This window comes from Babylonia areolata, chromosome 6 (genome assembly GCF_041734735.1).
Source record: "Babylonia areolata isolate BAREFJ2019XMU chromosome 6, ASM4173473v1, whole genome shotgun sequence".
NCBI classification, from domain to species: domain Eukaryota; kingdom Metazoa; phylum Mollusca; class Gastropoda; order Neogastropoda; family Buccinidae; genus Babylonia; species Babylonia areolata.
In genome coordinates, this window is record NC_134881.1 from 25,050,869 (window position 1) to 25,064,778 (window position 13,910).

Consider the following 13,910-nt stretch of genomic DNA (forward strand, 5'->3'; position numbering starts at 1 on the left):
ATATTTAGTTTGAAACTGGCGGCATTTGTATCCCAGCCATAAAATAAATGGATCACAGAACAAAATACGTAAGTACATACCAATGTAATGTACATAAAAGACAGACTATGTATGTATATTCTTACAAAATGACATTATCTTCATACAAAAAAGGATGGGGGTGGGGGGGGTGGGGCATCTTACAGCAGTGATGTGAAAAATGAGAGGCTGACATTTTTTATGAGAAAATTAAGGATTTATGCATAAAAGCCATAAACAAACAAACAAACAAAAATCAACATAAATTAGAATAACAGTAACAGAAAAAATAAAGCAAAATTCGGTTACTGAGATAACAAACAAGGTTTTCATTTCACAAAAATTGTTCATTTGAAATGTGTATAATTGCCCTAGCACAGTTTCTTTTTCTTTTTCTTAAAAAAAAAAAAAAAAAAAAAAAAAAAAAAAAAATTATTCATGTATGTGCAAATACTTCACATCCCTGAAAAATGCAAACATACACATACACAAAAACATGGAGGAAAGATAGCCAGTTGAGATCAATTAAAGATTCTCTTTATATGTGTGCATGTGTGTGTACACTCATGTTTCTGTTTTTTTGTTGTTGTTTTTACAGAGAAACTCCTGATGATTGCATTAACCTTGAGACTCTTCCCAGTAATTCAACTACTGGCAATCATTTATATTCAGTTGAAATTTTTACAAAAAGAAGAAAAAAAAGAAGAAGAAGAGATCTGTTCGTAAGCTGTTATAGCTGTTTCAAATATGGTAAAACACTTCAAGTCTTGGTTACTCACACAGCTCTTGAAAAAGGCACAAGAGTATATATATAAATTCATCCATGCTTTCTGAAAACGCCACAATCAAGTGAATTTTTACACACAATTATATGCACATAAAAGATCCTTAATTTCATGCTGGTGTTTGATGGGTTTTTGTAGAATCAATCAAGTGAATTTTTACACACAATTATATGCACATAAAAGATCCTTAATTTCATGCTGGTGTTTGATGGGTTTTTGTAGAATCGCCAACACACAAAATGCAATACATAGTCTAATTAGCAACTTAAAATTGATCACACTTGTTAACGTGGACTCATGATTAGTGAAAAAAAAAGAGTGAACTGCAGCTCTCAAATGCAAAAGGCAATGAGAAGACTGTAAATTAGATTGTTTTACAGCTTTTTGAGTGTTTGACAGTTCTATACTGTAATTTTGATTGTTTTTGAGTGTTCTACAGTTCTGTTTTGTAATTTTGATTGTTGTTTTTTTCTTTTTTCAACACTTGCACTCATGCTAAAATGTGTAACGAGAATCACACAGGAAACTGCACATGTAATACATGTTGTTTATAAAACCCACATATCTCAAAACACTGTCAAAGTGACATAATACAAGAACTAAGAAAACTAACATGGAGAACATCAAAGTGGATGTGTCTGAAATGAATGGTTTTAGATATACTCAGCACCCTCTCACTGATATTTTTTCAAACACACACACTTTCACAGATGTGAACGCTCTAAACGTGCTAACACTTTTTCGTTAACTTACCAAACACATACACTTTCACCATTTTGTATACATTAACACAGTATCACTCTCTTGTCAACTTAAACACCCCCCTACCTACACACACACACACATATAATACATTCCTACTCATGCTGATGTACACACACACCCACACCCACACCCACACATGAAAACACACTTCTTCTGCGTTCCCCGTGATCATGGTCTCAGACTTGCAGTCCCATGCTGGAGATAAAGGTGGTGGTCTTGATGAGATCTTCTTTGGTGCCCCAGAGCTTTTCTGCCAGTGTGGCTCCATAGGGCCACTGCTGCGTCCGTGCATCTTGATACAGGGGGCAGGACTGCAGGATGTGCTCCGGGGTTTGTGGGCCTGTCTTACACAGGCAGTCAGGAGTGTGTGACAGCTTTATTCGGTACATGTGGTCTCGCAGGCGGCAGTGCCCCGTGCGTAGTCGGAATATGATTGTCGAAAACACACAAAAGTGCACAAATACTCATTCTCCAGCCCTCCACCCTACCATCCCTCTCACACTGACATACACATGCATGGTTAGAGAGACGTGCAACACACTGACTGTCAAGTACACACACAGACACACACTCATTACACACTGATTGTCAAGTACACACACAGACACACACTCTATTTCTACTTTATGACATCACTTTGTGGGAAGACGTAAAATTGAATAGAATCTACTCGCATACTTTTTTGTTTACACAAGTACACTCATACCATACTTTCTAGGGGAGGTACGCACCTACTCATGCCACATGAACTGGTGGAGGTAATACAACATAATTTGTTTTGGTTTACAAGTCATGCTTTCAAGCTCTCTTTAACATCCATTTCCATGTTCTATGAATTGTGCAGTGCCCACCTGACAAGTTGGGTTGCTCCTGAAGAAGCAGCACATTTTCTTTTTCCTGAAACTTGATTTCCTTTTAGCTGGTTTCTTCTTATCTCCACACATGGTTACATTTTCAGTCAAAGTAAACATCAAGACAAGAATATTAAAACGTTGATATGTAATTTCTTTTTGCAATGCACAGCTGAGAACAACACACAGCATCTCAGTCAACTTGGGCCCATAAATCACTGAAACATCGTTGCACACCTATAGATTTCAAGACAATGACAGCCTTCAAACAAGGTGTCTGCAGTCCATGTTTCCAGCAGGTGACGTGTGTATATCACAGTACAGAAATGATAGTCAACAGCAAGATTTCAGTCATTTAAAAAAAAAATTGAATAAACAAACACCTTCACACATACTTAAGCACATGCATGTGCATGTTATACATATATGTACACACACACACACACACACAAATTTCCACACACACATACTCACACACACACACACATGCTGAACACACCTGAACACACACACACACACACACACACACAAAATTAATACACTTATGTGTACCTGCATGTGTACATAGCCGTATTTGGAAATTGGCACATGCGTGCATGTGCACTGGTGTGCATGTTCACTATCAGTGTGGGTGGTTCATGTATACACATGTCTAAAAAGACAGTCTGTAAGTGTACAAGTTATATGTCTGTGTGTATATGTGCATGCCTGTCTGAGCAAAACATGTTACACACCAGGAATGCCTGTTTTGAAAAGTGACACAGCCTGTATTTATGCTTATGCACATATGATGTTGTGACCACAACACACTGCATGCACTGCTATATGTGTTAAGCTTGCTTGATAGTGGATACAGAACAGCCGCCCCTCCCCCCCCGCACCCCTCCTCCCATGCCCTGGCTGTCATTCACCAAACGTGGCCATTGGTCATGAGTGTTTTCTCTTTTGCACTGTCTTTGGTGACAACATTTCTTCAGCTCTCTGCAACATAAAAACAAAACATGTCGAGATGAGTACTTTCTTTCAGTCATGGATATTAGATATAATTAAGTTATAGGTGGGTGGAGGGGTGGCGGGGACAGGGGCGATTGGGGGGCGGGGGGGGGGGGGGGAAGGGGGGGGGGGCTATGTATTTTGAGTTACTCATCACTCTAAAGTCTCATACTCAATGAATCAGAATGTCAGTAGAGGGGCTACATATTTTGAGTTGCTCATCACTCTAAGAGTCTCATACACAAAGAATCAGAATTTCAGTAGAGGGGCTACATATTTTGAGCTGCTCATCACTCTAAAAGTCTCAAACACAAAGAATCAGAATTTCAGTAGAGGTGCTACATATTTTGAGTTGCTCATCGCTCTAAGATATTGAGTCTCATACACAAAGAATCAGAATTTCAGTTCCAGGTACATATCCATCAAGGCACTTAACTGAGCATATGCGCAAGCACAGTAGAATGTGTACACATGTAGAAAGGTGTTATAGCCACAATGAGTGTGTACACACATAGAAAGGTGTTACTGCCACAATCATGGTGATATTTTTACTGCACCTGAAAAGAGTTGTGGATTTCTGATAAGTGTTCATCTTTGTTCGTGGACTGCAACTCCCACGTTTAGTGCATGAGAGGGGACTTTGTGATAGTTGTTATATTCTCCTAATAGTCAAGTCATAGCGTGTATGTACCAGACATTAAGTAGTAATGTACTAAGTAGACAGACATTCAGTAGTAATGAAATGCGAAGTACTAAAAGTAGCCAGGCTGACTTGTGAGACTGATTATGAGTGACCAAAGACAGTGCCCGTGGCCGAGTGTCGTGGATGTTGTGCTGGCACAATGTAGATGACTAATGCACAAGATGATTGACCAGTAAAACTGCTAGGCTCAGAGTTTGAACTTGACTTTGAGTACCGAAATGTATTTTGCGACCGTTCGAACTTCTCAAGGTTTCAAACCTCAGTGCAAGAGAAAATGCGTCAGAATGTAGACACACAGTCACACAGTGGATCATCGATGGGCTGGTTAATCAATCACCACTCTACTATTATTTTGGACAGTCTTCACGTTTCGAAATTTCAACAAAAACATCGACTTGGGTGCTTAACAGGCAGCCGATCTGTAAGTTCTGACGAGAACATAAGCAATACCGGTACAAGACCACCTTATAAATACCATAAGTTTTATTTCAGCGGTATGTTTCCAATGTTCTCCTATGTATGTGTTGGTGTGTGTGGCAAAGTATGCAATGCAATGCACTTTGTAAATCGAATGGAAGTGCGAACGTGGCCTCTAATCGTCAGTGCTTTATGGGTCGGGGGGGAAAACAGGAGATGACACTATAGGCGGCCTAGACGCGAGAGCATCGGTTTCCCCTTCGAACTGGAGTTCGGAAGACTCACTGCACAGAGGGAGTCTACTCCCAATGTGGAGTGAGAATGTACACACACAAGCTGTTGTGCTGTGTACACGTGAATGAGTTCATGTATTTGCAGTCAGCCCTCCTGACTGCGAGTCGAGTCAATGGTTTGAAAGTAAACGGAACTATACGCTGCGCTCCGGCGCTCTGACAATGGCGCTCTGGCGCTGACAATGGCAATGGCGATAGCGCTTAGCGCTCTGACAATGGCAACTTGCCTCGTTGCCTCGTACCTGAGTCCGCCCCCAGGGCCTCGTCGCCAGCCTCTACTGCCGTCTCCCCAGCGAATGCAACTTCACATTCACTCTATATACCCCAGCAAGTCCCACACTTCACAAAGCACTGGTGTGTCCGTTAACACCCAGACCCTGCCATGCATGTGTAATTATTGCCCCAAAACAAACGTTCGCGTGTTGTGAAGACCTGCTGGCAGACACTGATACTGAGCTGAGGGTCGGATCCATGTTTTTGTGCGTTCTCTGGTCAATCTGGCGACACACATCACCGTAAAATTGATAAAATTCGACTTTTTCTCAAGTGTAGTGTTTGTTTTTAGAAAGTATCTATTTTTACCTTGACCAACCACCACTGCCCGTAGTTCCTTCCTCGAACAGTTTCAGTTTCCTCGAACAAAATATGACAACTTCACGCTCCCAAACAACATTATCCTCAAACGGCTGAATCCTGTAGCACTTACCTAATGCGACTTACCAAATGACATAACGTCGCATGCGATTTGGGTTTTTAGTCAATTGTATTTGAAACCGGAAGCGTTGCTATGACCACGTTGTTCAACGACTGTTTCAGCGAAGTTGATTTGAGAATGTTTTAGTTTTGTTATTAAATGTTTTAAACGTTGTCCGGCGTCCGTGTGCTGCTTCATTGGTGACCCCGACGTGAGTAGAATCTAATAGTGACCAGCTAATACCAGCTACGACCACTCGTATACTCACAAACTCATACAAATTACAATCATGTCCATGACAACAGAAGTAATTACATAACTTGCAGACGCCATCCGGCAACATACTTTATCTCAGACAGAAAAATTTCCTCCTCAACCACTTGTGGTAGCTGTCGCCTTCAAAGCACCCCCCTTTTGGACAACCAATGCATCAGCATGGTTTCTTCGTTTGGAAGCTGTTTTTGCTACCCACACACCTCCCATTGACAAAATTTCATCATGTGGTACAACTTCTCGACTCAAGATACATCCAGGCGTGTACAAGCGGTAATTGAACGCCCCCCAGACACCCAAAAGTATGAAACACTCAAGGCAGCTCTACTCAAAGCTTTTGAGTCCACACAACTACAGAAAGATACTGCCCTTCTGCAAATCCAAGGTCTGGGAGACAAACGACCGTCAGAATTATTACAGTACATGCAAACGATGAATTCCAACCCAGAGACTCTCTTCAGAGCTCTTTTTCTGAATCAACTGCCACCAGAAGTCCGAAAGATTCTTGCCCAGTCTCCAAACGAAGATCTTGAGGTTCTGGCCGAAAAGGCTGACCACATTTTGGAAGTGGATCTTCCAACTCCTGCATTTGTGGCAGCTACATCTAATCGACCACCAAAGAATTATTCTAGCACTGCTGCTTCAAATCCTTTCACTTTGTGCAAGTACCACGCACGATTCGGAACTGAAGCGAGACGCTGCGAAAACAAGGTTGGTGGACGACCCTGTGCAATGGCCCCACAACAACCTAAGTGGAAAAGAGATCAAAAACAGGCTGCTAACATTAGCTCCACCGAATCTCAGGACTTTTCAACAGCTACCTCAGTCAACATTAACACAATCATGGTAGCAGATGTTTTGTCAGGACGCAGTTTTCTGGTTGACACGGGGGCTGAGGAATCTGTTTTCCCTGCAAGTGTCGCAGAACGCAAAAAGACTCGAGGACCCAGTCTGATTGCTGCCAACGGCTCAGCCATTCATACTTATGGAAAAAGGAATATCCCATTACAATTAGGCCAGGGCGCATCGTTTGTTCAAAAGTTTTGGATCGCAGATGTGACTCAGCCAATCCTAGGCGCAGACTTTTTTGCTACCCAAAGACTGGCTATTGATCTTACCAACAGACGTCTGGTGTCCCTGGATGGAGATCTGGTGATTCCTGGACGACTGGCACGTTCGCAAGCAGGAAGAGGCATACACAAGATTCATTCCCGCTACGAAGCAATTGTAGAGGATTTTCCTGCACTCCTAGTACCTTCCTTCACAGAAAACAAGCATGGTGTACTCCACTACATCCCAACTACTGGTTCCCCTGTGCATGCACGTGCACGTCGCCTCGACCATGAGAAATTGACAGCTGCTAAGGCAGAGTTTGATGAAATGGAGCACCTAGGTATCGTCCGCCATTCATCTTCCCCTTGGTCATCACCACTGCACATGGTGAAGAAAAGCAATGGCTGCTGGCATCCCTGCGGAGATTATCGTCGACTCAATGATATAACTAGAGCTGACCGCTACCCCCTTCCCCACATCCAGGACCTGAATGTCAACCTTGCTGGAAAAATAATTTTTTCCAAAATTGACCTTGTTCGCGGCTACAACCAAATCCCAGTTGCACCACAGGATATTCCAAAAACAGCAGTCATCACCCCATTCGGCCTGTATGAGTTTCTGAAAATGCCGTTCGGTCTGAAAAATACAGCTCAGGCGTTTCAACGCCTCATGGATGGTGTTTTGAAGGACCTAGATTGCTGTTTTGTGTATCTCGATGACATTCTTGTTGCAAGGGATTCACCCTAACAACATGAGGCCGATCTACGCACCATTTTCAGCCTACTCACCTCCAACGGTTTAGTGGTCAATATCAAGAAATGCGTTTTTGGTCAATCTTCCCTGCATTTCCTTGGACATTTAGTCTCAGCAGCCGGGATTGAACCCCTGCCAGAAAAAGTTAGCGCAATTGTCGATCTTCCCACACCTTCTGATAAGAAAGCTCTTGAACGTTTTCTGGGAATGATGAATTTCTACCACAGATTTCTTCCAGGCATCGCAAAGCGCCTTGCACCTCTGACTGAGGCTCTCAAAGGTAAACCCAAGAAATTCACATGGACACCTGAATGTCAAGCTGCATTCCAGGAGGCCAAATCAGCACTGGCTTCTGTTGTTATGCTTCATCACCCCGACCCACAATCTGAAACAAAACTTTTGGTGGATGCATCAGACACTGCCATGGGAGCCGAACTGTCACAACAGGAGAATGGTGCCTGGAAACCCATTGCATTCTTCTCAAGGAAGCTCACACCAACCCAACAACGTTACTCAACGTTTGACCGTGAACTGTTGGCCATCTACAGTGCAATCCAGCATTTCCGCTACTTCCTGGAAGGAAAAACATTTACGGTGTTCACAGACCATAAACCACTAACTCATGCCCTGACAAGCAACACTGACAGATCCCCTCGCCAAGAACGTCAGCTTTGCTACATAGCCGAGTTCACAACTGACATCAGACACATCAGTGGGTCAGACAACATTGTACCTGATACACTCTCCAGGGCACCTGTGCCTGACCAGGAGCCACTGATTGCTAGCACATCATCAATCCCTGCTGTAGATCTTGCTCAAATGGCAGCGGCACAGCAAACCGATTCCAACGTTGCAGACTTACGCTCCAAACCAGGATCCCTACAACTAAAGGACATCACTCTGGATGGCACCCAAATTCTGTGTGATGTTTCTACTGGCCACCCCCGGCCGGTGGTACCTCCAGCATGGACAAAAACTGTATTTAATGTTTTGCACAACCTGTCTCACCCTGGACCCAAACCCACCACCCGCGCTATCTCAGCACGCTACATCTGGCCTGGACTCAAAAAGAATGTAAAGAACATGGTCAGGGCTTGTCATGAATGTCAGGCTAGCAAAATTGGCCGCCATACCAAAACTCCACTGTCCTCTTTTGACCCCCCTGATAGACGCTTTGGTGACATACACGTGGACCTTGTGGGACCCCTCCCTTCATCAGAAGACTGAAATTATCTGCTTACCATCATGGACAGATTCACAAGATGGCCAGAAGCTATCCCTCTCCCCAACGCAGAAGCTGTTACCTGTGCCAGAGCCTTATTGCGTACTTGGATCGCTCGATTCGGGGTCCCAAACACAATTACTTCAGACCAAGGCCGTCAGTTCACCAGTGCGCTGTGGCGAGAGCTGAATATGGTGCTCGGAATTAAACCCCAAACTATCACAGCATACCACCCCCAGGCCAAAGGCATGGTGGAAAGGTTTCATCGCAGCCTCAAAGCTGCTCTCAAAGCTCGCCTCAATGGACCATGCTGGATGGATGAACTACCGATCGTGATGCTTGGCATCCGGACAACGTGGAAAGAAGATCTTGATGCTGCTCCTGTTCTCTTCACTTATGGCACAAACCTCCGAGTGCCTGGCGATTTCCTTCCACCCCCATGTGCAGACAAAGTGTTCCCTTCCAGTACTTTCGTCCAAGAACTGCAAGAAAAACTTAGAAAACTTTCCCCTTCCCCCCCTTCCCAACATGGATCATCAGCGTCGTACATTCCCAAAAACTTGCAGTCAGCGGATCAGGTGTACCTTCGACGTGACGCACACAAGGGCCCATTAGTGAGACCTTACGATGGACCTTTCCCTGTATTGACCCGTGCTGAAAAACACTTTGACATTTTCAAAGATGGAAAGGCTGTTCGCGTGTCACTTGATCGACTCAAGCCTGCTTATTCCCCACAAACTTTTCCCAAAACCAATCAGGATTCCTGTGTGTCTGAACCACAGGACCCTCATGCTCCTCAGGGAGATCGCACTGCCAAAACGGGTGATGCTGCCGGATCTGATCGCGCTACCAGATCTGATGATGCACAAGGCAACATTCCAGCACCTGCCCAGTATCCTTTGTCAGATGCTCCGGCACCACAAGTTACAACTCGCACAGAAAGACTGGTGCAGAAGCCAAAGAAATATCGAACATTTTACCGACTCAGCCGAGTCTGAACATTACAACATAGAACAGGTCGAACAGACATTTTCTTGTTACCCTTATTAATGATACCTCAAAGACTCAACCAAGCTTATACTTTCCAAATGATATTGGACAGTTGTTAGCGAGTCTATCCATTATATTACTTGTTTTATTTTGGTACGTTTGCATTCAACGCAGTGCGCCGTTCTGGGGGGAGCCCTGTAGCACTTACCTAATGCGACTTACCAAATGACATAACGTCGCATGCGATTTGGGTTTTTAGTCAATTGTATTTGAAACCGGAAGCGTTGCTATGACCACGTTGTTCAACGACTGTTTTAGCGAAGTTGATTTGAGAATGTTTTAGTTTTGTTATTAAATGTTTTAAACGTTGTCCGGCGTCCGTATGCTGCTTCAATCCGAAATGGCTGAGCGGTGCGTATGCAGAGGTCTTCCTGTTTACAGCAGTTACTGTTGTGGAAGGACTGCATCAGTCCACTTTTTAACTTATTTGTTTTGGTATGGCATTGTGTCTGAGACGTTGGAATGTTGAAGAAATGCTTTAGGAAACTGAAATAAAGGTTTGGAGATCATTCATCCTTCACAGGTTTCTTCGGCAGCTTGCATAGACGATATGAAGCGTGGTCTTCAGTGACGAAATATGTATCTCTTGCTTGCTGAAACACCTGAAGGCAAAGCAATGAAAATTATAAAACTTGAACAGTCTAGTTTCTTTCCATTACGTTTATCCCGGCAGAATAAAAACAGTGTTCTTAAATACGCCACTACCGGGCCTGTGTTGTCTGACTGAGGCAGAATTATCATATCATATCATATCAAGGCGTGCAGGCCTGACGAGGCCTTTTGCCGCTTGATGTGGGGAAGAAAAAGAGAGTCCCCACATATGTCTGATGCATTTTTCAACATTGAGTGCGCAATGCTTGAAAAATCAATAAATATATAAATAAATTGATGTTGAGTCCGTCCGTGAACAACACTGAAGCATGTGAAGCTGACAATGTTTTGTGCCAACACACACAAGCGCGCGCACGCACACACGTGAACGTGCACACACACGTACACACGCAAAACAACAACAACAAAAAAACAACAACCAAAAACAAAACGCGTGTGCCAAGTTATAAATTGCGTGCACACACACACACACACAGAAGAAAATTGTAGATATGTAAATCAATGACAAAATCAAAGCACAATTTGATTCAAAAGATAAATTTTGCGTTTGAGGGCTCTGAAAAGTATGTATCTTGAAAGTCATGATAGTGCTACAGTTGTGTATATGTGTAAACTATGTGGCAGAGAAAGAGCAATAATTGCCGTGTGCATAATTTATATATGTTATTAATGAAGTATCCATATTCTCATGAATACAATAAAATGATATAACATGATTATTAATCAGTCCTGAAATGGCATATAATTGTCAAGTGGACTAAATGAAATTAAAGGTGGTGGTATCTGAAATTATCACTGCTAGTACTAAGGGTGTCTTTGGTTAAAACTGATGATGTCAGGATGATGCTCAGTTTTAGGTATTTTAGGAATTTTACAAATTTTCATTTAATTTCATATTGCTTTGAGTACTGCTAACCTCGCAAGACCACATGAGGGCTTTTATGCCTTCCTTTAAGTTCCTTGCCTTAACAAATAATTCAGAATCTTCACCTGATGTCAATGAATAGATAATATGAAAAGAAATATTGTAAATTCTGAATATTTACACCATATTTATCTCACAGATTTTCCCATTGATTATAATTTTCTTCTTCAATTTGCTGATCATCTGCTGATCCACCATTTCACCCCCATATCCTCTTTTTTTCCCCACTTGTGGTCAGGAATGAGAATCATCAGCAACTTTAACAACAACAACAACAACAACAAAAGTGAATGTTTCATACATAACTTACAATTTATTGAGAGCCCCTACAGCCAGATGGTAACTTTAATTTTTATCAGTATTTCAGTGATTTTGGCCTACTTTGGATTGAAGAGTTTTCCAATCCCAAAACATTTATATTGATCTGCTCTTTTGCAACTAATCTGTGCAACCTTTTAGGTGCAGGGTGAATAGTACACACTACTACCTGTTTTATTTATTCTCTGTCCACAAAGGCTACAGGAAGGGCAAAATTTTCTCCCTATCTTTCTGAATAAGACCAATGTATGAGCCATTTACAAATTCAAAAAATGTTTTTGTTATTGCTCCTCCATAAGTACAGAGAACCTGTGATATTGTCATGAACACAAATATATGATGATTGACAAAGTTTTTAACTAATCCATACCCAATGTCAAAGTAAATCATGCTAAAAAAAAATGTAACAGTGAATGTCAAAAGTCCATTTTTTCCTCTGTGTACTATGAATTTGAGAAATATCCAAGATAATATTTAGGGAGCTTAATCAATATGTCTACTCAATTTTCAAAACTGGGTAAACATTTAATTTTAAACAATATATTATATCCATGAAAATACTGCAGACAGGCTTATTTGCTTATGATGTTAACTCTCTCCATACGAATGGCGAAAGAGACGACGTTAACAGCGTTTCACCCCAATTACCACCATCAAAATATTGCAAGCGGAAGGCTCTTATACTGAAGAGTTGAATGTTGACAAAGAATACCACAATTCTGACGACAGAAGCTAAAGGTTGGGTCATTGAGACACCCACTGGACATCCGAGGGGTCTGTGTAGAGGAGAAGAGAGGACTGGCCGTACTGAGTGAGTTAATGCTTGACTGATCTTGGCTGTTTTACAGTGGATGCAGTGCAGTGTGTCTTAAAACAGCTTTAAGCATTTCACACACACACACACACACACACACAGAGGAACACACACACACCTCATCCTGTCATCCCTCTTTTGCCTCAGCCTCTCTCTCTCTCAACACACACACACACACACACACACACACACACACAGAGCTGTGCATATTTTTGATAATCATTATTATCACTTTTATGTCAAAGCAGAGAGGACTTTTACATCCCCCAAGATAGAGGTACATTTTGTGGTAAAACCAAAGCAAAACTGTCCATTTTGACAGGGATTCATCAGTCAGTCTTTAGAACTCCCTGGTGAAATGGGCTATAGTTTGAAGATAATGTTGAGCAAATTTATTACCATTTTAACCCCCTCCTCACTTTTCCCTTTTACCACCAATCCCTGCTGTTAATTGTATTGTAGCATTAATGACAAAAGTTAGAACAATTATTGTTCCAAAGATTCCCTTTAAATACTACTCAGCTACACCAAGTGTGTTTGTGTGCTTGCATGAGACAGACAGACAGACAGAGAGAGAGAGAGAGAGAGAGAGTGTGTGTAAGGTATATTTTATTATTTTTTTATTGATATTTGCAGTGTGTATTTTTATATCCAAAGTTTTCTTGTATGTCTTCATGTGCTGTTGTCTGTCATTAATAGTGTTATGCACTATTGTATTTATGTATTGTTTCATGGGAATTACTTTGGTCACACTGGGTAGTTTGCACCTTATAAATGCTATTATTACTATTTTTATACTGCTACTACTACTTTTTTTTTTTTTAATCATTATTAGTATTATTATTATTGTCATTCTTCTTCTTATTATTATTAATGCTTTTATTATTATCTTTAAATTTTGTTGTTGTTTTTGTTATTCTCCAATTTGGGAAAATTAAGTAAAAGATTTAAATATCACTAAGTCAGACACTTTGTAGCACCACTGTGAAATAAACCAGCAGTAGCTTGGGTGTGAATTTTATCTGATTTGTAAATTTCAATGAAAACTGAGCTCCCTATTACATTAAAATGTATAGTGTTTGTAATATGCATGCATGCATGCATGCACGCGCGCATGTGTGTATGTGTGTGTGTGTGGGTGTGTGTGCGTGCGCATGCGCTCTAGTATCATTTATTCCTTTGTAGACATCATGCTCATAGTTCATTTAGGCATGATGATAAACTTTGGTAAACATAACTTTTCCTAGAACTGACTTTCATTGACATATCCCTAAAACTGGGCTAACATAATATTGTGTAATTAAAGTATTATCACTAATTTCAGAAACCTGATTAGACTATAGATAAAGACATACTTTATATTTTATTTTA

General features: G+C 41.5%; 1 protein-coding gene across 2 annotated transcripts in view; it reads right to left on the reverse strand.

Moving 5' to 3' along the window:
- Nucleotides 1–450: 450 nt before the first annotated feature.
- The window catches only part of LOC143282862 (beta-1,4-N-acetylgalactosaminyltransferase bre-4-like), a 38,767-nt gene continuing 25,307 nt past the window's right edge, over nucleotides 451–13,910 (reverse strand). For both annotated transcript variants that reach the window (XM_076588720.1, XM_076588719.1), the window contains one exon: nucleotides 451–3,400. In XM_076588720.1, coding sequence (XP_076444835.1) covers nucleotides 3,347–3,400 — 54 coding nt within the window. In that variant the 3' untranslated portion in view covers nucleotides 451–3,346. The remainder of the gene's footprint in view (nucleotides 3,401–13,910) is intronic.